General features: G+C 41.7%; 1 protein-coding gene across 1 annotated transcript in view; it reads right to left on the bottom strand.

Annotated features, from left to right (window-relative positions):
* Positions 1-24133, bottom strand: part of FBN2 (fibrillin 2) — a 403326-nt gene extending 379193 nt beyond the window's left edge. Inside the window, exons 1-2 of the mRNA XM_069753996.1 lie at positions 23571-24133; positions 19865-19947 (exon numbers count right to left, since the gene is read on the bottom strand). Of these exons, the coding sequence (XP_069610097.1) occupies positions 19865-19947; positions 23571-23782 (295 nt within the window). The 5' untranslated portion in view covers positions 23783-24133. The remainder of the gene's footprint in view (positions 1-19864; positions 19948-23570) is intronic.
* Between the last annotated feature and the right edge of the window lie 1264 nt (positions 24134-25397).

Here is a 25397-nt window from a genome sequence, read left to right on the forward strand (position 1 = left end):
AGGAAGTGACTTTTGTGCCATGTCCCATACAAGCAGGTCACAAGCAAAATGTGGATATGATTGTCTGTGTACAGTTCTGTGTGCTCATATGAATTCTGGATGGATTTGAGCTGCCTCTGTTGCATACACTACACTGCTCTGTAAAAGTTTTAGTTTTAGAAGTGATTGGAGCTAACTTCAATTCTTGACGTTCGAGATAGGTATCAGGTGTATAAAGCAGGAGGCACCAACCAGATATGGTGCCAGCTCAACTCCTGATCCTGCTCTAACATGTGCACATGGAGCTTGCTCTAACACGTGCGTACATGTATGGCAGATGTTGGGACGAGTTAATTTCAGTATTGCATCAGTCTGTTGATACAGTGGATGATCAGCTGGAATAGCCTGAATGATCAGTACAACACTTGAATGTGTTATCTAATAAGCACTTTTTATTTTTACTTTTACCTAAAATAGATTTTTTTATTTCCATAATGTTTAAGGGTGGTGAGTAGTGGTGAGCGAGTGTGCTCGTTACTCGAGTATTCCGAGCATGCTCCGGTGTTTTCTGAGTATCTTGCGTGTGCTCGTAAATTATGTTTGAGTCCCCGCAGCTGCATGATTTGCGGCTGCCTAACAGCCTGAACATATGTGGGGATTCCCTAACAAACAGCCAATCCCTGCATGTGTTCAAGTTGTTTAACAGCTGCAAATCATGCAGCTGCAGGGACACAAACATAATCTAAGAGCACGCCCAAGATACTCTGGTAACACCTGAGCATGCTCAGAAAACTCGGGTAACGAGCACACTCACTCATCAGTAGTGGTGAGTTATCTGCATATCTGTAAAGGTAATCTAACATTAAAAGGAAACATTTATTATCTAAGGTAGTAGCTGTATGAACCCCTTTTTCTTTTGATTTGGTAGATTATGGATTTAAAGTGTAGCTCCAGGGACAAACTAAGAAATTTAGCTTCATAGCGCATGGCATGTCCAATATGTGTCAATTAGATAAATTATGCTAGTATACAGATGCCCTGCAGTGCTTTATTAGGCTGAAGTCCTATGCTACACCAAAAGTCTGCAATTCTATATACAGTAGTTTAGGCCAAAAAAACATATGAGAAACCAACACTAAAAGAGATAAAGCTTTTTTTTAGAGAAAGGCTAAAAACATCGTTATTATAATATCTTAAAAATACAACATATAATCATTGGTATGTATATACAGCTCTGGCAAAAATTAAGAGACCACTGCAAAATGTTCAGTTTGTCAAATTTTTTCTTTATAGGTATATTTTTGAGTAAAATGTAAGTAGTTCATTTATTCTATAAACTTCTGACAACAACTTTGTATTTTTTTCTGAAAAGGAGAAATGGTCAAAAGTTGAAAAAAAAACAGTGCTTTCAGACCTCAACTAATGCAAAGAAAACAAGTTCATAATCATTTAGAAACAACAATAGTAAGGTTTTACCTCAGGAAGAGTTCAGAAATCAATATTTTGTGGAATACTCTTTTAGCTGAGGTGAGAAAAACTAAATCTCTGAGCACTAAAAAATACTCGGAGGTCACCCGAGCGTGCTCGAGAAATCTCGAGTAAAGAGTATATTCGCTCATCACTAGTAGGTACACTTCAACTGTGAGAGACAGAATCCAAAAATAAAAAGCAGGAAATCCCATTGTATGATTTTTATATAATTAAATTGCTTTCCATTGCATGAAATAAGTATTTGATCACCTACCAACCAGCAACAATTCTTGTGCTCACAGACCTGTAATAAATGCAGCTCTTTGAACTCGTTACCTGTATAAAAAACACCTGTCCACTCACTCAATCACACTCCAACCTCTACACCATGACCAATAGCAAAGAGCTAACTAAAGACACAAAGCAAAAAATTGTAGACCTGTATAAGACTGGGATGGGCTACAGGACAATAGGCAAGCAGCTTGGTGAGTAAGCAACAACTATTGGCACAATTATTTGAAAATGGAAGAAACACAAGATTACTGTTATGATCTGGTGGCCTAGGAGCAGCATGAGACGTATTCTGGAGAAGGTGGTACCTGTACTGACCACAAACCCTGAACTAGCAGCGCAACTAGAAGTAGCTGTGGGGGGTACCTAACTCTCCCTAGACCCCTCGACACAGCCTAAGAACTAACTACCCCTAAAGACAGAAACGGGAAAACTATCTTGCCTCAGAGAAAATCCCCAAAGGATAGATAGCCCCCCACAAATATTGACTGTGAAAGGAGAGGAAAATAACATACGCAGAAATGAAATCAGGATTTAGCATAGGAGGCCATACTAGCTAAAAAGGAAGAATAGGACAGAGTACTATGCGGTCAGTATTAAAACACTAGAAAATATCCACCACAGAAAATACAAAACACCACATCTTACTAAAGACATGGAGGGTATATCTGCATCTCCAGAGACACAGCTAGGCTGCAAAAGATCCTTCACAGACAAAGCTGGACAAAACAAAACATGAAAATTCACAGAACTATAACGTCCACAGCAGGTGGACAGAAAAAACAAGGCCAGAACTTATCTTTGAAGAAATGAACAGCAGACCAGGAAAGACCAGGAATGGATGTGAATCCTCCCAAAACAATGGACAACTGGCACTGACTAAAGGATAAAGCAGGACTTAAATAGCCCAGCCCAAATTACAAAAAATGGATACACCTGATAAATGCTGCGATCCAACTACCGCAGCACTACCACTCATAACCACCGGAGGGAGCCCAAGAGCAGAATTCACAACAGTACCCCCCCCCCTTGAGGAGGGGTCACCGAACCCTCACCAGAGCCCCCAGGCTGATCAGGACGAGCCAAATGAAAGGCACGAACCAAATCATCAGCATGAACATCGGAGGCAACAACAGAAGAATTATCCTCCTGGCCATAACCCTTCCATTTGACCAGATACTGAAGCTTCCGCCTCGAAAAACGAGATTCCAAAATCTTCTCAACCACATTCTCCAACTCCCCATCAATCAACACCGGGGCCGGAGGATCAACAGAGGGAACAACGGGCACCACATACTTCCGCAACAAAGATCTATGGAACACATTATGGATGGAAAAAGAGGCTGGAAGGGCTAAACGAAAAGACACCGGATTGATAATCTCAGAAATCCTATAAGGACCAATAAACCGAGGCTTGAACTTAGGGGAAGAAACCTTCATAGGAACATGACGGGAAGACAACCAGACCAAATCCCCAACCTGAAGCCGGGAACCAACACACCGACGATGGTTAGCAAAACACTGAGCCTCCTCCTGAGACAACACCAAATTGTCCACCACATGAGCCCAAATTCGCTGCAGCCTGTCAGCCACAGAATCCACACCAGGACAATCAGAAGGCTCAACCTGTCCTGAAGAAAAACGAGGATGAAGACCAAAATTACAAAAAAAAAGGCGAAACCAAGGTAGCAGAACTAGCCCGATTATTAAAGGCAAAATCGGCCAATGGCAAGAACGCCACCCAATCATCCTGATCAGCGGACACAAAGCATCTCAAATAAGTTTCCAAAGTCTGATTAGTTCGCTCGGTCTGGCCATTTGTCTGAGGATGAAATGCGGAAGAAAAAGACAAATCAATGCCCAGCCTAGCACAAAAGGCCCGCCAAAACCTAGAAACAAACTGGGAACCTCTATCGGACACAATATTCTCCGGGATGCCATGCAAACGAACCACATGCTGAAAAAACAACGAAACCAAATCAGAGGAGGAAGGCAATTTAGGCAAAGGTACCAAATGAACCATCTTAGAAAACCGGTCACAAACCACCCAGATAACCGACATCCTCTGGGAAACCGGGAGATCTGAAATAAAATCCATAGAAATATGCGTCCAAGGCCTCTCAGGGACCGGCAAAGGCAGAAGCAACCCACTAGCGCGGGAACAGCAAGGCTTAGCTCGCGCACAAATCCCACAGGACTGCACAAAAGAACGCACATCCCGCGACAAAGAAGGCCACCAAAAGGACCTAGCAACCAAATCTCTAGTACCAAAAATCCCAGGATGGCCAGCCAACACAGAACAATGAACCTCAGAAATCACTTTACTAGTCCATCTATCAGGAACAAACAGTTTCCCCACTGGACAACGGTCAGGTTTATCAGCCTGAAATTTCTGAAGAACCCGTCGTAAATCAGGTGAGATGGCAGAAAGAATCACCCCTTACTTCAGAATGCCGACAGGCTCAAGGACCTTAGGAGAATCAGGCAAAAAACTCCTAGAGAGGGCATCCACCTTAACATTCTTAGTACCAGGAAGGTACGAGACCACAAAATCAAAATGGGAGAAAAACAGGGACCATCGAGCCTGTCTAAGATTCAGTCGTTTGGCAGACTCGAGGTAAATCAGATTCTTATGATCGGTCAAGACCACAATACGGTGCTTGGCCCCCTCAAGCCAATGAAGCCACTCCTCAAACGCCCACTTCATAGCCAACAACTCCCGATTGCCGACATCATAATTGCGTTCCACAGGCGAAAACTTCCGAGAAAAGAAGGCACACGGTTTCATCAAGGAACCATCAGAATTCCTCTGAGACAAAACGGCCCCTGCCCCAATCTCAGACGTGTCAACCTCAACCTAAAATGGAAGAGAAACATCCGGCTGACGCAACTCAGGGGCAGAAGTAAATTGGCGTTTAAGCTCCTGAAAGGCAGAAACAGCCGCAGAGGACCAATTTGTCCCATCAGTGCCTTTCTTCGTCAAATCGGTCAGAGGTTTAACCACACTGGAGAAGTTGGCAATGAAACGACAATAAAAATTAGCAAAGCCCAAGAATTTCTGAAGGCTCTTCACAGATGTGGGCTGAATCCAATCATGAATGGCCTGAACCTTAACCGGATCCATTTCTATAGATGAGGGAGAAAAATGAAGCCCAAAAAAGAAACCTTCTGCTCTCCAAAGAGGCACTTCGACCCCTTCACAAATAAAGAATTATCACGGAGGATCTGAAATACCATCCTGACCTGTTTCACATGAGACTCCCAATCATCGGAAAAAATCAAAATATCATCCAAATATACAACCATGAATTTATCAAGATAACTCCGAAAGATATCATGCATGAAGGACTGGAACACAGATGGGGCATTAGAGAGTCCGAATGGCATCACTAGGTATTCAAAATGGCCTTCGGGCGTATTAAATGCAGTTATCCATTCGTCACCCTGTTTAATACGAATAAGATTATATGCCCCTCGAAGGTCAATCTTAGTAAACCAGCTAGCCCCTTAATCCTAGCAAACAAATCAGTAAGCAAGGGTATTGAAATTTGACCGTGATCTTATTCAAGAGGAGATAATCAATACACGGTCTCAAGGAGCCATCCTTCTTGGCAACAAAAAAAAAACCTGCTCCCAATGGTGAAGAAGATGGTTGAATAAGCCCCTTCTCCAAAGACTCCTTAATATAGCTCCGCATAGCGGCATGTTCTGGCACACACAGGTTGAAAAGTCGACCCTTAGGGAACTTACAACCTGGAATCAAGTCAATAGCACAATCATAGTCCCTATGTGGTGGAAGGGAACTAGATTTAGGCTCATCGACTACATCCTGGAAATCTGACAAAAACTCAGGAATTTCAGAAGAGGGGGAAGAGGAAATTGACATCAAAGGAACGTGATCATGAACCCCCTGACAACCCCAACTAGTCACAGACATGGATTTCCAATCTAACACCGGATTATGTAGCTGTAACCATGGAAAACCCAGCACAATATCATCATGCAAATTATGCAACACCAGAAAACGACAATCTTCCTGATGGGCTGGCCCCATGCGCATGGTCAGCTGTGTCCAAAACTGAGGTTTATTTTTAGCCAACGGTGTAGCATCAATCCCCCTTAAAGGAATAGGGTTCTGCAAAGGCTGCAAGGGGAAACCACAACGTCTGGCAAATTCTAAGTCCATTAAATTCAGAGCGGCGCCTGAATCCACAAATGCCATGACAGAAAATGACGATAATGAGCAGATCAAGGTCACAGATAACAGAAATTTTGGTTGTACAGTGCTGATGGTAACAGAACTAGCGATTCTCTTTGTACGATTAGGGCAATCAGAAATAACATGAGCAGAATCACCGCAGTAAAAACACAACCTATTCTGACGCCTAAATCCTTGTCGTTCAGCTCTAGACAAAATCCTATCACACTGCATAGGCTCAGGGCTCCTCTCGGTGGACAACGCCACAGTGTACACAACTCTGCGCTCGCGCAAGCGCCGATCAATCTGAATGGCCAGAGACATAGAATCACTCAGACCAGCAGGCGTGGGGAACCACACCATAACATCTTTAACGGATTCAGAAAGACCCTTTCTGAAAATTGCCGCCAAGGCATCCTCATTCCATTTAGTCAGTACAGACCATTTTCTAAATTTCTGGCAATACAATTCTGCCACTTCTTGACCCTGACACAGGGCCAACAAGATTTTCTCAGCTTGATCCACAGAATTAGGCTCATCATACAATAACCCCAATGCTTGAAAGAAAGAATCAACATTAAGCAAAACAGGATTGCCAGATTCCAGGTTAAATGCCCAATCCTGTGGGTCACCACGCAGCAAGGATATGATGATTTTAACCTGCTGAATGGGATCACCAGAAGAACGGGGTCTCAATGCGAAAAACAGTTTACAATTATTTTTGAAACTCAAAAATTTGGATCTGTCACCAAAAAATAAATCAGGAGTGGGAATCTTAGGTTCTAAGGCAGGAGTAACATAGTAACATAGTAACATAGTTAGTAAGGCCGAAAAAAGACATTTGTCCATCCAGTTCAGCCTATATTCCATCATAATAAATACCCAGATCTACGTCCTTCTACAGAACCTAATAATTGTATGATACAATATTGTTCTGCTCCAGGAAGACATCCAGGCCTCTCTTGAACCCCTCGACTGAGTTCGCCATCACCACCTCCTCAGGCAAGCAATTCCAGATTCTCACTGCCCTAACAGTAAAGAATCCTCTTCTATGTTGGTGGAAAAACCTTCTCTCCTCCAGACGCAAAGAATGCCCCCTTGTGCCCGTCACCTTCCTTGGTATAAACAGATCCTCAGCGAGATATTTGTATTGTCCCCTTATATACTTATACATGGTTATTAGATCGCCCCTCAGTCGTCTTTTTTCTAGACTAAATAATCCTAATTTCGCTAATCTATCTGGGTATTGTAGTTCTCCCATCCCCTTTATTAATTTTGTTGCCCTCCTTTGTACTCTCTCTAGTTCCATTATATCCTTCCTGAGCACCGGTGCCCAAAACTGGACACAGTACTCCATGTGCGGTCTAACTAGGGTTTTGTACAGAGGCAGTATAATGCTCTCATCATGTGTATCCAGACCTCTTTTAATGCACCCCATGATCCTGTTTGCCTTGGCAGCTGCTGCCTGGCACTGGCTGCTCCAGGTAAGTTTATCATTAACTAGGATCCCCAAGTCCTTCTCCCTGTCAGATTTACCCAGTGGTTTCCCGTTCAGTGTGTAATGGTGATATTGATTCCCTCTTCCCATGTGTATAACCTTACATTTATCATTGTTAAACCTCATCTGCCACCTTTCAGCCCAAGTTTCCAACTTATCCAGATCCATCTGTAGCAGAATACTATCTTCTCTTGTATTAACTGCTTTACATAGTTTTGTATCATCTGCAAATATCGATATTTTACTGTGTAAACCTTCTACCAGATCATTAATGAATATGTTGAAGAGAACAGGTCCCAATACTGACCCCTGCGGTACCCCACTGGTCACAGCGACCCAGTTAGAGACTATACCATTTATAACCACCCTCTGCTTTCTATCACTAAGCCAGTTACTAACCCATTTACACACATTTTCCCCCAGACCAAGCATTCTCATTTTGTGTACCAACCTCTTGTGCGGCACGGTATCAAACGCTTTGGAAAAATCGAGATATACCACGTCCAATGACTCACTGTGGTCCAGCCTATAGCTTACCTCTTCATAAAAACTGATTAGATTGGTTTGACAGGAGCGATTTCTCATAAACCCATGCTGATATGGAGTTAAACAGTTATTCTCATTGAGATAATCCAGAATAACATCCCTCAGAAACCCTTCAAATATTTTACCAACAATAGAGGTTAGACTTACTGGCCTATAATTTCCAGGTTCACTTTTAGAGCCCTTTTTGAATATTGGCACCACATTTGCTATGCGCCAGTCCTGCGGAACAGACCCTGTCGCTATAGAGTCACTAAAAATAAGAAATAATGGTTTATCTATTACATTACTTAGTTCTCTTAGTACTCGTGGGTGTATGCCATCCGGACCCGGAGATTTATCTATTTTAATCTTATTTAGCCGGTTTCGCACCTCTTCTTGGGTTAGATTGGTGACCCTTAATATAGGGTTTTCATTGTTTCTTGGGATTTCACCTAGCATTTCATTTTCCACCGTGAATACCGTGGAGAAGAAGGTGTTTAATATGTTAGCTTTTTCCTCGTCATCTACAACCATTCTTTCCTCACTATTTTTTAAGGGGCCTACATTTTCAGTTTTTATTCTTTTACTATTGATATAGTTGAAGAACAGTTTGGGATTAGTTTTACTCTCCTTAGCAATGTGCTTCTCTGTTTCCTTTTTGGCAGCTTTAATTAGTTTTTTAGATAAAGTATTTTTCTCCCTATAGCTTTTTAGAGCTTCAATGGTGCCATCCTGCTTTAGTAGTGCAAATGCTTTCTTTTTACTGTTAATTGCCTGTCTTACTTCTTTGTTTAGCCACATTGGGTTTTTCCTATTTCTAGTCCTTTTATTCCCACAAGGTATAAACCGCTTACACTGCCTATTTAGGATGTTCTTAAACATTTCCCATTTTTTATCTGTATTCTCATTTCTGAGGATATTGTCCCAGTCTACCAGATTAAGGGCATCTCTAAGCTGTTCAAACTTTGCCTTCCTAAAGTTCAATGTTTTTGTGACTCCCTGACAAGTCCCCCTAGTGAAAGACAGGTGAAACTGCACAATATTGTGGTCGCTATTTCCTAAATGCCCAACCACCTGCAGATTTGTTATTCTGTCAGGTCTATTAGATAGTATTAGGTCTAAAAGTGCTGCTCCTCTGGTTGGATTCTGCACCAATTGTGAAAGATAATTTTTCTTGGTTATTAGCAGAAACCTGTTGCCTTTATGGGTTTCACAGGTTTCTGTTTCCCAGTTAATATCCGGGTAGTTAAAGTCCCCCATAACCAGGACCTCATTATGGGTTGCAGCTTCATCTATCTGCTTTATAAGTAGACTTTCCATGCTTTCTGTTATATTTGGGGGTTTGTAACAGACCCCAATGAGAATTTTGTTACCATTTTTCCCTCCATGAATTTCAACCCATATGGACTCGACATCCTCATTCCCTTCGCTAATATCCTCCCTTAAAGTGGACTTTAGACAAGACTTTACATAGAGACAAACCCCTCCTCCTCTCCGATTTTTACGATCCTTTCTAAACAGACTGTAACCCTGTAAGTTAACTGCCCAGTCATAGCTTTCATCTAACCATGTCTCGGTTATTCCCACTATGTCAAAGTTACCTGTAGATATTTCTGCTTCTAGTTCTTCCATCTTGTTTGTCAGGCTTCTGGCGTTTGCGAGCATGCAGTTCAGAGGATTTTGTTTTGTTCCAATCTCCTCATTGTGGATTGTTTTAGAAATGTTCTTACCTCCCTTCTGAGTATGTTTTCCTGGGTCGTCTTTGTTCGAGTCTAATGTTTTTCTTCCCGTCCCCTCTTCTTCTAGTTTAACGCCCTCCTGATGAGTGTAGCGAGTCTTCTGGCGAATGTGTGTTTCCCAGGTTTGTTAAGGTGTAGTCCGTCTCTGGCGAGGAGTCCATCATACCAGTAATTCACACCGTGGTCCAGGAATCCAAATCCTTGTTGTCTGCACCATCGTCTTAGCCAGTTGTTTGCATCAAGGATCCTGTTCCATCTCCTGGTGCCATGCCCGTCTACTGGAAGGATAGAAGAAAAAACTACCTGTGCATCCAGTTCCTTTACTTTCTTCCCCAACTCTTCAAAGTCCTTGCAGATTGTCGGTAGGTCCTTCCTTGCCGTGTCATTGGTGCCAACATGTATCAGAAGAAATGGGTGGACGTCCTTGGAGCTGAAGAGCTTTGGTATCCTATCGGTCACATCCTTGATCATCGCACCTGGAAGGCAGCATACTTCTCTTGCAGTTATGTCCGGTCTGCAGATGGCTGCTTCTGTGCCTCTCAGTAGTGAGTCTCCCACCACCACCACTCTTCGTTGCTTCTTGGCTGTACTATTTGCTGTCACTTGTTGCTGTGTGCCCTTTTCTTTTTTGCTTGCTGGTATTGCTTCATTCTTAGGTGTGCCATCTTCATCCTCTACAAAGATTTGATATCGGTTCTTCAGTTGTGTGGTTGGTGATTTGTCCATGGTCTTCTTGCTTCTTTTGGTCACATGCTTCCACTCATCTGCTTTTGGAGGTTCTCTGACACTTTTTGCACCTTCTGTGACCAGTAGAGATGCTTCTGTTCTGTCTAGAAAGTCTTCATTCTCTTTGATGAGTTTCAAAGTTGCTATTCTTTCTTCCAGACCCCGCACCTTTTCTTCTAAAAGGGCCACTAGTCTACACTTCTGACAGGTGAAATTGGATTCTTCTTCTGGTCGATCTGTGAACATGTAGCACATGCTGCAGCTCACCATGTAGGTTGTCACATCTGCCATGTTGCTCCTAGATCCTGCTGACTTGCTGTGTGTTTTCCTTCTTGTGTAATCTACTCAGCCAAGCTCTCTTGCAATAATGTCCTACAGGCAAAAATTTGGTTTGGTTTGGTGATGCTTTCGAAGCAGCTGGTCCCGGCTGTACCCAACGATCTTCTAGCTTAGGGAGACTTCGCTTCTCCCAGAAGGCACCTGGAATATGCAAATTAGCCTCCTGAAGCTTGAATCCCTGGTTTGGTGATGCTTTCGAAGCAGCTGGTCCCGGCTGTACCCAACGATCTTCTAGCTTAGGGAGACTTCGCTTCTCCCAGAAGGCACCTGGAATATGCAAATTAGCCTCCTGAAGCTTGAATCCCTGGTTTGGTGATGCTTTCGAAGCAGCTGGTCCCGGCTGTACCCAACGATCTTCTAGCTTAGGGAGACTTCGCTTCTCCCAGAAGGCACCTGGAATATGCAAATTAGCCTCCTGAAGCTTGAATCCCTGGTTTGGTGATGCTTTCGAAGCAGCTGGTCCCGGCTGTACCCAACGATCTTCTAGCTTAGGGAGACTTCGCTTCTCCCAGAAGGCACCTGGAATATGCAAATTAGCCTCCTGAAGCTTGAATCCCTGGTTTGGTGATGCTTTCGAAGCAGCTGGTCCCGGCTGTACCCAACGATCTTCTAGCTTAGGGAGACTTCGCTTCTCCCAGAAGGCACCTGGAATATGCAAATTAGCCTCCTGAAGCTTGAATCCCTGGTTCAATCCCTGGAGTCTGAATAATAAAATCTGAAATACCCTGTACCCTAGCAGCTAGCTGATCCACCCGAGAAACTAACTCCTGAACATTCATGTTATTACTAGATTCTGTAGCCACCCAGAGATAAAGAGGGAAGAGAACACAAAATAGACTGGAGAATAAAAAATGGCTCAAGAGCTTCCTTCCCTTCTTCTGAGATGCATTTAACTCATTGTTGGCCGGCCAGTTGTACTGTTATCATCTGGTGGCCTAGGAGCAGCATGAGACGTACTCTGGAGAAGGTGGTACCTATACTGACCACAAACCCTGAACTAGCAGCGCAACTAGAAGTAGCCGCGGGGGGTACCTAACACTCCCTAGACCCCTCAACACAGCCTAAGAACTAACTACCCCTAAAGACAGAAACGGGAAAACTATCTTGCCTCAGAGAAAATCCCCAAAGGATAGATAGCCCCCCACAAATATTGACTGGGAAAGGAGAGGAAAATAACATACGCAGAAATGAAATCAGGATTTAGCATAGGAGGCCATACTAGCTAAAAAGGAAGAATAGGACAGAGTACTATGCTGTCAGTATTAAAACACTAGAAAATATCCACCACAGAAAATACAAAACACCACATCTGACTAAAGACATGGAGGGTATATCTGCATCTCCAGAGACACAGCTAGGCTGCAAAAAATCCTTCACAGACAAAGCTGGACAAAACAAAACATGAAAATTCACAGAACTATAACGTCCACAGCAGGTGGACAGAAAAAACAAGGCCAGAACTTATCTTTGAAGAAATGAACAGCAGACCAGGAGAGACCAGGAATGGATGTGAATCCTCCAAAAACAATGGACAACTGGCACTGACTAAAGGATAAAGCAGGACTTAAATAGCCCAGCCCAAATTGCAAAAAATGGATACACCTGATAAATGCTGCGATCCAACTACTGCAGCACTACCACTCATAACCACCGGAGGGAGCCCAAGAGCAGAATTCACAACAGATTACTGCCAATCTTCCTTGGTCTAGTGCTCCATGCAATATCTCACCTCGTGGGGAAAGGATGATTCTGAGAAAGATCAGGAATCAGCCCAGAACTACAGGGGAGGACCTGGTCAATGACCTGAAGAGAGCTGGGGTCACAATCTGAAACATTACCATTAGTAACACACTACGCCGTCATGGATTAAAATCCTGCAGGGCACGCAAGTTTCCCCTGCTCACACCAGCACATGTCCAGGCCCTTTTGAAGTTCATTGATGACCATCTGGATGATCCAGAGGAAATATGGAAGAAGGTCATGTGGTCAGATGAGACCAAAACAGAACTTTTTGATATTAACCCCACTTGATGTGCTTGGAGTAAGAAGAAGGATGAGTACAACCCCAAGAACACCGTCCCAATTATGAAGCATGATGGGGAAACATCATACTTTGGGGGTGATATTCTGCAAAAAGTACAGGACGACGGCACCGTATTGAAGGGAGGATGGATGGGGTCATGTAACACAAGATTTTGTCCAACAACCTCTTTACCTCAGTTGGAGCATTTAACCCCTTACCGGCATCGGACGTACTATACCGTCCGATGCCGGCTCCCCTGCTTTGATGCAGGGCTCCGCGGTGAGCCCGCACCAAAGCCGGGACATGTCAGCTGTTTTGAACAGCTGACATGTGCCCGTAATAGGCGCGGGCAGAATTGCGATCTGCCCGCACCTATTAACTAGTTAAATGCCGCTGTCAAACGCAGACAGCGGCATTTAACTACCGCTTCCGGCCGGGCGGCCGGAAATGACGTCATCGCCGACCCCCGTCACATGATCGGGGGTCGGTGATGCTTGTGAATGGTAACCATAGAGGTCCTTGAGACCTCTATGGTTACTTATTGCCCGTCGCTGTGAGCGCCACCCTGTGGTCGGCGCTCACAGCACACTTGCAATTCTGCTACATAGCAGCGATCAGCAGATCGCTGCTATGTAGCAGAGCCGATCGTGCTATGCCTGCTTCTAGCCTCTCATGGAGGCTATTGAAGCATGGCAAAAGTTTAAAAAAAAGTTTAAAAAAATGTGAAAAAAATAAAAAAAACATAAAAGTTTAAATCACCCCCCTTTCGCCCCAATCAAAATAAATCAATAAAAACAATATCAAATCTACGCATATTTAGTATCGCCGCGCTCAGAATCGCCCGATCTATCAATTAAAAAAAAGTATTAACCTGATCGCTAAACAGCGTAGCGGGAAAAAAACTCGAAACGCCAGAATTACATTTTTTTGGTCGCCGCGACATTGCATTAAAATGCAATAACGGGCGATCAAAAGAACGTATCTGCACCGGAATGCTATCATTAAAAACGTCATCTCGGCACGCAAAAAATAAGCCCTCAACCGACCCCAGATGATGAAAAATGGAGACGCTACGAGTATCGGAAAATGGCGCAATTTTTTTTTTGTTTTTTTTAGCAAAGTTTGGAAGTTTTTTTCACCACTTAGATAAAAAATAACCTAGTCATGTTTGGTGTCTATGAACTCGTAATGACCTGGAGAATCATAATGGCAGGTCATTTTTAGCATTTAGTTAACCTAGCAAAAAAGCCAAAGAAAAAACCAATGTGGGATTGCACTTTTTTTTGCAATTTCACCGCACTTGGAATTTTTTTCCCGTTTTCTAGTACACGACATGCTAAAACCAATGATGTCGTTCAAAAGTACAACACGTCCCGCAAAAAATAAGCCCTCACATGGCCAAATTGACGGAAAAATAAAAAAGTTATGGCTCTGGGAAGGAGGGGAGCGAAAAACGAACACGGAAAAACGAAAATCCCCCGGTCATGAAGGGGTTAAGATGGATCGTGGCTTGGTCTTCCAGCATAACAATGACCATAAGCACACAGACAGGACAACTAAGGAGTGCCTCTATAAGAGGCATTTCAAGGTCCTGGAGTGGCCTATCCAGTCTCCAGACCTGAACCCAATGGAAAATATTTGGAGGGAGCTGAAACTCAATATTGCCCAGCGATAAACCCAAAACCTGAAAGATCTGGAGAAGAAAGATTTGTATGGAAGAGTGAGAAAAAAAATCCCGGCTGCAGTGCGTGCAAACTTGGTCAACAACTACAGAAATGTCTGACCTCTGTAAATGCAAACCAAGGTTTATGCACCAAATATAAAGTTATGTTTTTCTACTGTATCAAATATTTATTTCATGCAATGAAATGCCAATTAATTATGTAAAAATTCATACAGTGTGATTTTCTGGATTTTTTAAGGATTCTGTCAGTTGAAGTGTATCTACGATTAAAATTACAGACCTCTCCATTCTTTGTAGGCGGAAAAACTTGCAAAATCGTCAGTGTATCAAATACTTATTTTCCCAATGTATAGATAATGTCTCTGAAATAAATTCTAAAGGAAGTTATATAATTAAGACAGGTTAATTTGGGCTTTGATATGATTCAAATATGTTATAGAACATACTTGTAGTATTTAAAGTTCCCTATAATGAGTGACAGATAGGCTGCATATCAAAGAGACTTGAGACTTCAATGCTGTAGGGCTCAGGTCGAGTTACAAAATAGTACGTTTGAAAAATGCACTTATACGGTTTCTATTGTATAAGTGATATGTCGTCACATATAATTGTCATCATCCACTGACAAAGCTTTCTTACCTGCGATAGTGTATAAGTGGACAATTACTGTGTCCAGCTGCCAAGTGCCAACAGAACCTATCTGCCATCAAGACTGTATTATCTATCTTGTTCCATAGCTGTTGGGATCTACAGCTAGTATAATCTAATAATGGCCAGGACTGTTTGCGGAGACAGTAATATTGGTATCTACAAACATGTGCTAGCCAGTTACAATGGCATAAGAATCAGTAAGGTAATTAAGTTCTTCTAAGAAAACCAGTAACACTTTACTGAATGAAAAATGACTGTGACATTTGATTTGCTGAGACGAGACAGGAAAGTAGATTCCCCAAACTACTGCCACAAAGTGTTAAGCCTAATGCTCTCTAGAGAGTATCATTCCATTCTGAACTATTAAGATCCATTCAAATAGTGAAGAACCAAAGATATTTGATTCCTTGCCATTATCCCGCTTCCACAAAACTTAACATTTGGTACTGCAGATTTGGGCAGGGAACATTTTCCTGGCATCCATTAAACCCACATTCATCCAACAGACTGCCAGATGGTAAATTATGATCCAACAGAGGTGAGCTTTATAATGCTCCAGCCAAGAGCATTGCTCAAGGAATCCTAAGACTTGTGCGTAGCTGCTCAGCCATAGAAACTAAGATCATGTCAATACTCATGACAAATTATTGTGCTAGAAGCCGTTTTTAAAACGTCACAGCCAATAATGATTTTTATAGACTTCAGCACTTGGTGGTCTCACACTATACGGTAACATTGGGGTTCATCAATATGTATTGTATGTTTTTCTTCTTTTAATGAGTCAAAGGCAGATGTTAGCAACTGTGTAGGCTTTGTTGTCAAAGATCAGCTATCTGCGCTGCAGTTTAATTTTCTTCCAGGAAACTGCTATCATTGTCTGCCATGTTACAGATAGAATGGAGCTCACTCTATCCTGAAATCAGCAGGGAGAAAGTAAAGGTACCTTCACACTCAGCGACGCTGCAGCGATACCGACAACGATGTGGATCGCTGCAGCGTCGCTGTTTGGTCGCTGGAGAGCTGTCACACAGACAGCTCTCCAGCGACCAACGATGCCGGTAACCAGGGTAAACATCGGGTTACTAAGCGCAGGGCCGCGCTTAGTAACCCAATGTTTACCCTGGTTACCATCGTAAAAGTAAAAACAACAAACACTACATACTTACATTCCGCTGTCTGTCCCCCGGCGCTCTGCTTTCCTGCACTGACTGTGAGCGAAGCGGCCGGAAAGCAGAGCTGTGACGTCACCGCTCTGCTTTCCGGCTGACCGGCGCTCACAGCCAGTGCAGGAAGCAGAGCGCCGAGGGACAGACAGCGGAATGTAAGTATGTAGTGTTTTTTTTTTTTTACTTTTACGCTGGTAACCAGGGTAAACATCGGGTTACTAAGCGCGGCCCTGCGCTTAGTAACCCGATGTTTACCTTGGTTACCAGTGAAGACATCGCAGAATCGGCGTCACACTCGCCGATTCAGCGATGTCTGCAGGAGGTCCAGCGACAAAATAAAGTTCTGGACTTTCTGCAGCGACCAACGATCTCCCAGCAGGATCCAGATCGCTGCTGTGTGTCAAACTGAACGATATCGCTAGCCAGGACACTGCAACGTCACGGATCGCTAGCGATATCGTTCAGTGTGAAGGTACCTTAAGGGGCTGCAGTAATATAAGGCTCTTCATTCTACACCCATACTGACCTGAATGCAATGTGCGGTTTGTAAGTAAATGACATTTCCAAAAAGCACATAGCACTCATTTTGTGACCTAGAATTAGAAACTTTAATTTGCACACCAATGTTCATATGCTCATTGTTAAACTGTTAAAAGAAATATTAACTACATGGTAAATATTTTAAGATTTAGATTTAAAGGGAATCTGTCAACGGATTTTGATGCAGGAAAAGAGATGCTGAATCCAATGAAGTATTTCTTAGATTACTGTGGGCAGCAGTTGTAACAAAGAGTTCTTAGATATAGCATAAAGTAGAGCTCAGAACGCTAACCCCACACAAACCAGGCTCTGTATATACACTGTCTATTAACAGCGAGCTGCTCATCAAAGGAGGGGGCGGAGTCAGACTAACAAGCGCACACTAGCTAGTCACAACAATGACAATATCCTAGTAATAAAACCTTCACTGTAAATAAACCACAGCACACAGCTTGATAAGTGACACATAGCTGAATTCTGTTATTAACCCCTACCACATGCTGTTCCCAAACTACATAGCAAAAACCTGCTGACAGATTCCTTTTAAGAATTCATCTATTGAACTGTTACTAAATAATTGATGACTAAGGCTGCTCCACCTTAAATCGTGTGATCCCTTTAAAGCCAAAGCAGAAAACAGCCGAAACAGAGAGAAGAGAGCCGAAGAGTCAGAATGGGCATAGGGTTGCCATGATGCCATGCCTCCGGATGAAGTCACGTCCACCAAAACGCGCGTCGGGGATGTGGCTCTATCGCTGGGCTCAGTCGGATCCTTCAGACGGAACCTGAAAACTTATCTCTTCAGGAAAGCCTACAGCCTGCACTGACACCGCTGCTGCCTCATCACCAACGAAGCTACCGCCTCACCAACACCGGAGCTACCGCCTCACCAACACCGGAGCTACCGCCTCACCAACACCGGAGCTCCTGCAACCCTCAACCTACTGTCTCCTTCCCCATAATCCTGTAGAATGTAAGCCCGCAAGGGCAGGGTCCTCGCCCCTCTGTATCAGTCCGTCATTGTTAGTTTGTTTACTGTATGTGATATTTGTAACTTGTATGTAACCCCTTCTCATGTACAGCACCATGGAATCAATGGTGCTATATAAATAAATAATAATAATAATAATAATAAAGGGAATCTGTCAGCGGGTTTTTCCTATGTAATGTGAGAGCAGTATGATGTAGGGGCTCTGAGATGCCTGATTCCTGTGATGTTTCACTTAATAAACTATGTGTTGTTGTTTAATAAAACAGTCTTTCATCATCAGGTGATCATCACTACAGGCCTAGGTGTCTCATGCTTCCTAGTCAACTGCTCTGTGTAATCCCACTCTGACTACTGATTAGCAGCTTTCGGTCAATGTACACAGAAAGCTGCCAATCAGTGGTGTGGGTGGGACTATACAGAGCTCAGAATTCTGAGCACTACTAGATCTGCAGCAATGAAAACTATGATTGTATCAAAATGACAGCAAGCAGATCAGTAAATGACACATCACTTGAATCAGGATCTGAAACCCTACATCATGCTGCTCTTAGATTACATAGCATTTAAATAAACCTGGTGATTGATTCCTTTTCACAATAGCCAGCATTTAGACTTTTGATTCCAGCAAAAAAAAAATAACAATGTGGGCTAAATAAATCCATGTTGTAAAAGTATTACATTATCATTAGAAGCATGTTTAGAGCATTGAGATTATCCAGCCATTTTTGGGGGAACTTGGCCAATATAATATAGCCCACTAATGATCTCAGCATATCTATCTATATAATTGTCTAAGGGGTACTTCCATCTGTTTGTCTGTCTGTCTGTCACGGAAATCCCGTGTCGCTGATTGGTCAGCAACAGGCTTAGTCCGGCCGTGAATTGGCCCCTCCTTACTCTCCTCAAGTCAGTGCCCCCTCCCTACTCCCCTCCAGTCAGTGCCAGTGTGTCGCCCCATCCCGGACCAACTTTTTACTAGTGATGCTGCCTATGCAGCATCACTAGTAAAAAGATATAATGTTAAAAATAATAAAAAAATTAAAAATTGTGCTATTCTCACCTTCCGCCATCCACCGATGCGCGCGATGCTGCCGCCAGCTTCCGTTTCCAGTGATGCATTGCAAAATTACCTAGATGACTTAGCGGTATAATTTTATTTTTTTTATTTTAACAGGGATATGGTGCTCACACTGCTATATACTATGTGGGCTGTGTTATTTACTGCATGGGCTGTGTTATATACTGCGCGGCCTGTGTTATATACTATGTGGGCTGTGTTATATACTGCCTGGCTGCGATATACTACATGGGCAGTGTTATATACTGCATGGGCTGTGTTATATACTACGTGGCCTGTTATATACTGTGTGGGCTGTGCTATATATTACGTGGCTCTGCTATATATTGCGTGGGCTGTGTTATATACTACGTGGCTATGCTATATACTACGTGGCTGTGCTATATACTACATGGCTGTCTGTGTTATATATTATGTGGCTGTGTTATATACTACGTGGCTGTGCTATATACTATGCAGCTGTGCTAAGCGTGACGTACATACATACATACATATTCTAGAATACCTGATACGTTAGAATCGGGCCACCATCAAGTAGAATATAAAATCCTTCTATACCTGACTACAAATCAGAATGAAGGCACTCTAGGTGTAATTAAGGCAGGGTCTATATAGTGACTTTGGCTGCAACAGAGGATGCGCGACTAAAGAAAGCTCTATGCAGCTGCTACAGATAGTAATGCAATTGAATGGAGTTGCATAGGGATCTGCAAGGTACTGCACTCATAACAAGCAAGTGAGAACCATTTTTTATCACTTGCTTCACCAGATTGAAGTAACTTGCTGGTCGCATTGCTACTACCTGCAATATGCTGTGATACAGCAGCTTCATTGAGCAATCTTTGGCTTCGCAACCTAAACAGCATACAAAGTTGTAGTGTAGCTCCAACCTATGAAAAAACAACAGACAGATAATCAAGTAAATACTAATATTTGCTAACAAAAATAAAAAAATAAAACACTTACGGACAATACACTGGTTTCCTCCAGGAAGTGTTTTCCATCCAGGGCAACAGTAAGAGTGAAATCTAGATCCACATACATTTGGCCTTTTAAAAATAGTAAGAAGAACATTAGTATTAGAACACACTTTGAGTCACAGGAAATATAAAAAAATAATCCCAATAACAGGAATTTGATGGTTGCTTTCTAAATGGAAATGTAAAAAAATCTGAAAATAAACCTTTGTCTTGGCAATTGAGGAATTGTAACTTTTCTATGGTTGACCCATTAAAGGGAATCTGTCACCACATTTGACTTATCTAAATGATTAATATGGGCATACAGATTATAGAATGCTTTATGATTATAGAATACATCCTTGTATGTCTCATATCAGCTGCTTAAGGACATGCAACAAAGCACGCGTCGGGGTGGAGGGGTATTGGACCTTCTCTGCACCTTGCCCTAGTCTATGTATCCAATGTAAAAGGTATTGATTATACTTACCACTTGGTTTTATTATACACGTTAAAGCACTATGCACATTAAATTGGACATAGGTTTATTTTCTATCAGATTAACTCATTATCACTGCTAGACACTATGTGCAATTGCTGTGTAAATCTTTATTGATTTAAATGAATCACCATAGAATTCTGTAATGTGTTGATATATAAATGTTGCTAGGCAGTGTGACCAGCATTACAGTCTATATATTTGGAGATCTAGTTGTGGTTATGTGTCTAGGTTGAGATAAGTTTAGAGCTTGTATATAGGGGGGCTCTATGCAGTTAGCAGAGAGTCAATTTTAATGTTCCTCACAGTGTGAGGCACCTTTTCAAGAAATGTGCTTGTATGGAGACAACTTTCAGTTCTCCTTTTCTGGGTTAGTTACATGTCTCACACTGGTAACTGCCCCTTCGTGTAAAATAAGCTCTGAGACCACAGTTATCTTCCAAACAACATCCTCCCCAGAGCCTGGAAGAGGTCATTTATTTAAAGTGATAAAAGATGATTTCTCAACAACAAAGCATCTGATATGAGGCTTAAAGGTAGGACTTTTTTTCAGCAGTCTTTCACCTGTATGCCCATGTTAATAGATTAGATAGGTCAAATGTGGAGATAGATTCCCTTTAAGTAGGCAACAATGTTATTTCAAAGGCTTTAAGGAAACCTGTACCTGTCATGTGCTAATATTAAGTAGTTTTGGAAAACATAATTTCAAATCTTTGAGATGTTCTGCCATTAAAGAAGCTAATTCAGAAGCTGCTGAAGCTACTCCCTGCTGATTGGCAGTTATCTGGCTAGAGGGACACTTTAATATTAACTTTATAGTTTCCACAGTCTTCATTATGCTAGCTATGCAGATCATGCTGAAAGGAAAAGAGAGATCACCCTATACCATACATAGGAAAATACAAGGCCAACATGGTCAACAATCTCTACAAGATCGTAAGTCCCCTAATTGCCTATATTTCCCAAGGCATTATATTCCTAATGTGTTATGGATTTATCGTACTAACAGTAAAGAGGATTGTGGAGCTCCTAATAAAAAGAAGCTTGGCTGAGACAAAGCCACACATGTTGTCCACAGCCCTAACAGAAACTATTACTGCATAAAGCCAATGCTTGGATGCAATACAGTGCATCAAGTCTACCACTGAATGATAAATTAAATTAATAGCATCATCATATTTTGGTTTTATTCCTAGACTTCCAACGGAACGTTTGAAATTATTTGGTATGGTAACAATAAAACACTTGGTATCCTATTGTACTTCACCATATACAAAGAACTTAAAAATATAATTGGGATCTACATGGACAAGCAACATTGCTCAAATAATTAACAAAACGTAATAAACCCTAAACCAACCAATTGAATTTGGTAAAATATGAATGACAACCAATCTGTGCAAAATTTGAAAGTCAAATTTGCTTCGTTATATATCAACATTAAAGCGCAGGCCACTGCTATATGTATATAATCTATTGATTTACTTATGTGCATCCATGTAGCACAGTCTTGTTGCATAGATTCTGCTGTACATGTGGCTAAACATGCCATGACCATAGAGCGGAAGTTCTCAAGATCTCGACATGGTAACCACGTTGGGTCATGGTAGGTCATAGTGTAAATTACTGTACCAGATCTTTTTGAGCTTACGTCTGTGGCCAATAACATGAAAGTCAGAATTGGAAACTCAATTTTTTAATTATTTTTTTTCAGAAGTCAAATAACAGATAAACTAAAGGTATAAAAATGTAAGTAGATAAACAGGGTTCATATGCATTAATTTCTGTGTGTCAATATGTTAAGATATTCACAGAATAGTATATTAGTTGAACAAATATATTGATTGAGGAAAAATAAATACTGGAAAAATAACATATCTAAAGCTTTTCAAGAAATAAAAGAATGAAGAAAGCAAGTAAAGTCTTTGCTACTTATTTAGATCATGCTGCCTAGATTTCTGTTTGCTTTGCCAGAAGAAATCCTGCAAGATTTCCAAAATAAGCAAAGTCCTAGTCAAGTTCATTCATAAAACACAAATAGCTCTTGCAGATTTAGGGCACTGAAAGCAGAAGGAATAACTGAAAGTTCTAACAACATAGTAATTAGAGGGCTCGAGAATCCCCTAGTATTCAGATAATGAATGTAATGAATGCTTTAGAGGTTCAAACAAACCCTTAAAAGTTTACTACCCATAACTTACAGTAATTTAGCTTCCCTTATGGAATGTATACATTATCTTCAATAGCACATACTGAAACGAACGTTATACAACACCAGTGCATTAGGGCCAATTGATGAAAGCGTAGATAGGAAAAAGCCACTTAGGCAGCATTTGAAATGGAAAGATAATATATACACAGGTCATTTACATAGGTGATGATTCCTTTTCACTACTTTGTATATCTAGATCATACTAGTGGCTGTGAGTTCAATTGACTCTTTATGTCACTAAAACCTATAAAGAAAGCAAAAGACATTTTCCAGTGATCAAACTGTAACGAGTTAAACTCTTCCCAGAGCGAGGGCCATTTCTACCAACCACAGTTGGCTTGCACACATCGTACGTGCCGGTCTGGCCTCCAGATCTCACAACGTTTTCGGATTTGCAGCTCACTGTGGCAATAAGTTAAGAATCTAAAAGTTAAAATGTGGGTACACTAATAGGGTTTGCATGCATTTACCTAATGGTGGTTCCGCAGGACAGTTTTATTTGAAATATTTGCCAGATAGATATATTAATACCCTGCAATAGTAGGTGCAAAGACGTACTGCCTAATTTTAATCCACCACTGTATCAAATTCGCTTGCAGATTACAAGCATGTGTTTCTACTATATAAACCTCAGTAGGCAAAGCGCCACACAACTTCAACTTATACTCTTGGGGATGGCAAGCACTGGACGGAAAAACAATGGGAAAAGAATATTGCCTGGCCTTGCTGGATGCCACATTACTGTTTCTGTGTTGATTGGAATATTTTAACAAAAAGGTATTCGGATCACAAAATACAACTAACTTTAGGTTAGTAGCAAAAAAATATTATATAAGGAATTTCCATTTTGGAATTTTAAGCAAAGCATTATTAGATGGTATTAAGACTTTGATTAACATATTAAGTATATAATGTTAATATTATTGATTTCATTTTACCTGGTGACTATTATGCAAATAATGGTGCCCATAACACATAGGGCTATTAATGGTCACTACCTACCCATGCAGAGAATACTGTGATCCCCTCCTTCGGGTTCTACTAAGAACAGTAGACCCGTCCTTGGTATCCTGTGTTCCAGTTCTGGACTCTGCATTGAAAGATTGTTGACCAGCAGAGCATCCTAAAAGCACGAGAAAGTAGCCCAGGAGGAACACAGCCCTCCTCCTTGACCTTGGCATAATATATTGATGCTGAGTATCAAACATTGTCATTCAGGACAGAAGGAATCCACTTCTAAGCTGAAAGATGAAAGGTTTCTTAATGTTCACATCCAGAATGCAACTATTCCTTGTGTCGGAGAAACAAAGCAGAAAATAAACTAAAGGAATGCCCCAGGTGGCATAAGTTATGGTATACTATTGAGAAGTTGGTAGGTTCATAAATAATAGGTACTCAATCCTGAGTCAATCACTGCTTCAAAAAAAGTGATTCTCGTACTGTGGTTGAAGCCAGGAAAAAAAAAAAGAGCATCAAAAGTGAAAAGCTGAAGAAGAAAGCAATCTCTGTGCTGGAGAGTTCAGACTTGTCCCCATACTCAGTCTGTGTAAGAAGCAGGATTAGGATGAGAGTGCTGAGGGCCAGGGGTTTATGAGGCGGCTGCCTGTCAGTGGGGAGGAAACCACAGAACCAGTCACACACGTGAAGGGTAAGGGGAGGAGGAGGGAGAAAATGGGATGGAGAAAAAGAAAGAGGAGAAAGAAACAGAGGAGTAGGCTTTCTTATATTAAGCTTTCAGTGATCACTAGTTTTTCTCTTTCTGTGTTGTTGCACTTTCTAATACCTATGCAAAGTGTGTATTTTCTCATTATAGATGAACATGTTCATCTTAGTAGATGGATAAACAGTAAAACCATTTTTTCCACATAGCATAAACACAACATGTTTTTTTCCACTGGGTTTTTGATTTGCGGAGACTATGTTCTCAACAGTTCAAGCAAAGTGGATTTGATTTCATGAAACCTTATGTCCACTGTGCGTTTTAGGCCGTGGTCACACTTGCGTGTGCAATGCGAGAGACTCGCTCATCAATACCCGGCACTGCCGCCGGCACTCGGGACCGAAGTGTTCATCTGCATAGAAATACATGCAGCTGCACACTCCGGTCCCGAGTGCCGGCGGCAGTGCTGAGAATTGATGCGAGAGACTCGTGCGAGTTTTTCGCATTGCACACGCAAGTGTGACCCTGGCCCATTAGTGCTACTTGAACTGACCATTTAATTGGTGCAGTTTGCCCCCAATGGACTTCTATAGAGAACCTGTTAAAATGCAATTGTGTTTATAAATGCTGAATCCCAACTTTCCTACACTAAAAATTCCTTTTAAAAAAAGCTTTTTCAAATCTGTACCAAAACCGCAATAATCAGAACAGATTGCTTTTGTTTATTTTGGTCCAGAAACCTGCAGAAAAAAGCAGCAGGAAAATAGTAGCATTTTTGTGCATGGCCTTACTTTCCATATAAGTTCACATCGGTTTCCCACCTGAGAAAATCTCCCCAAACCCCACATTGTTGCATCAAAATTTGAAAATTATTATAATCATAATTATCAAATAGTGAAAATGTGGAACAGTATAAGTATTAAATAGTGAAATCTGATGCAAAAACAAGTTTCATGATGTAAAATAGAGAGTCATTGGTGGCTCAGTGGTTAGCACTGTTGCTTTGCAGCACTAGGTTTCTGGGTAAAATGCCACCAAGAATAACGTCTGAAAGAAGTTTTCTCCCATATTCTAAAGATGTACTGATAGGGAATTTAGATTGTGAGCCCCAATGGGAACAGTGAAGATGGTGTCTGTAAAGTGCGGCAGAATATCATGGGCTATTTAAA

This window comes from Ranitomeya imitator, chromosome 1 (genome assembly GCF_032444005.1).
Source record: "Ranitomeya imitator isolate aRanImi1 chromosome 1, aRanImi1.pri, whole genome shotgun sequence".
NCBI classification, from domain to species: Eukaryota; Metazoa; Chordata; class Amphibia; order Anura; family Dendrobatidae; genus Ranitomeya; species Ranitomeya imitator.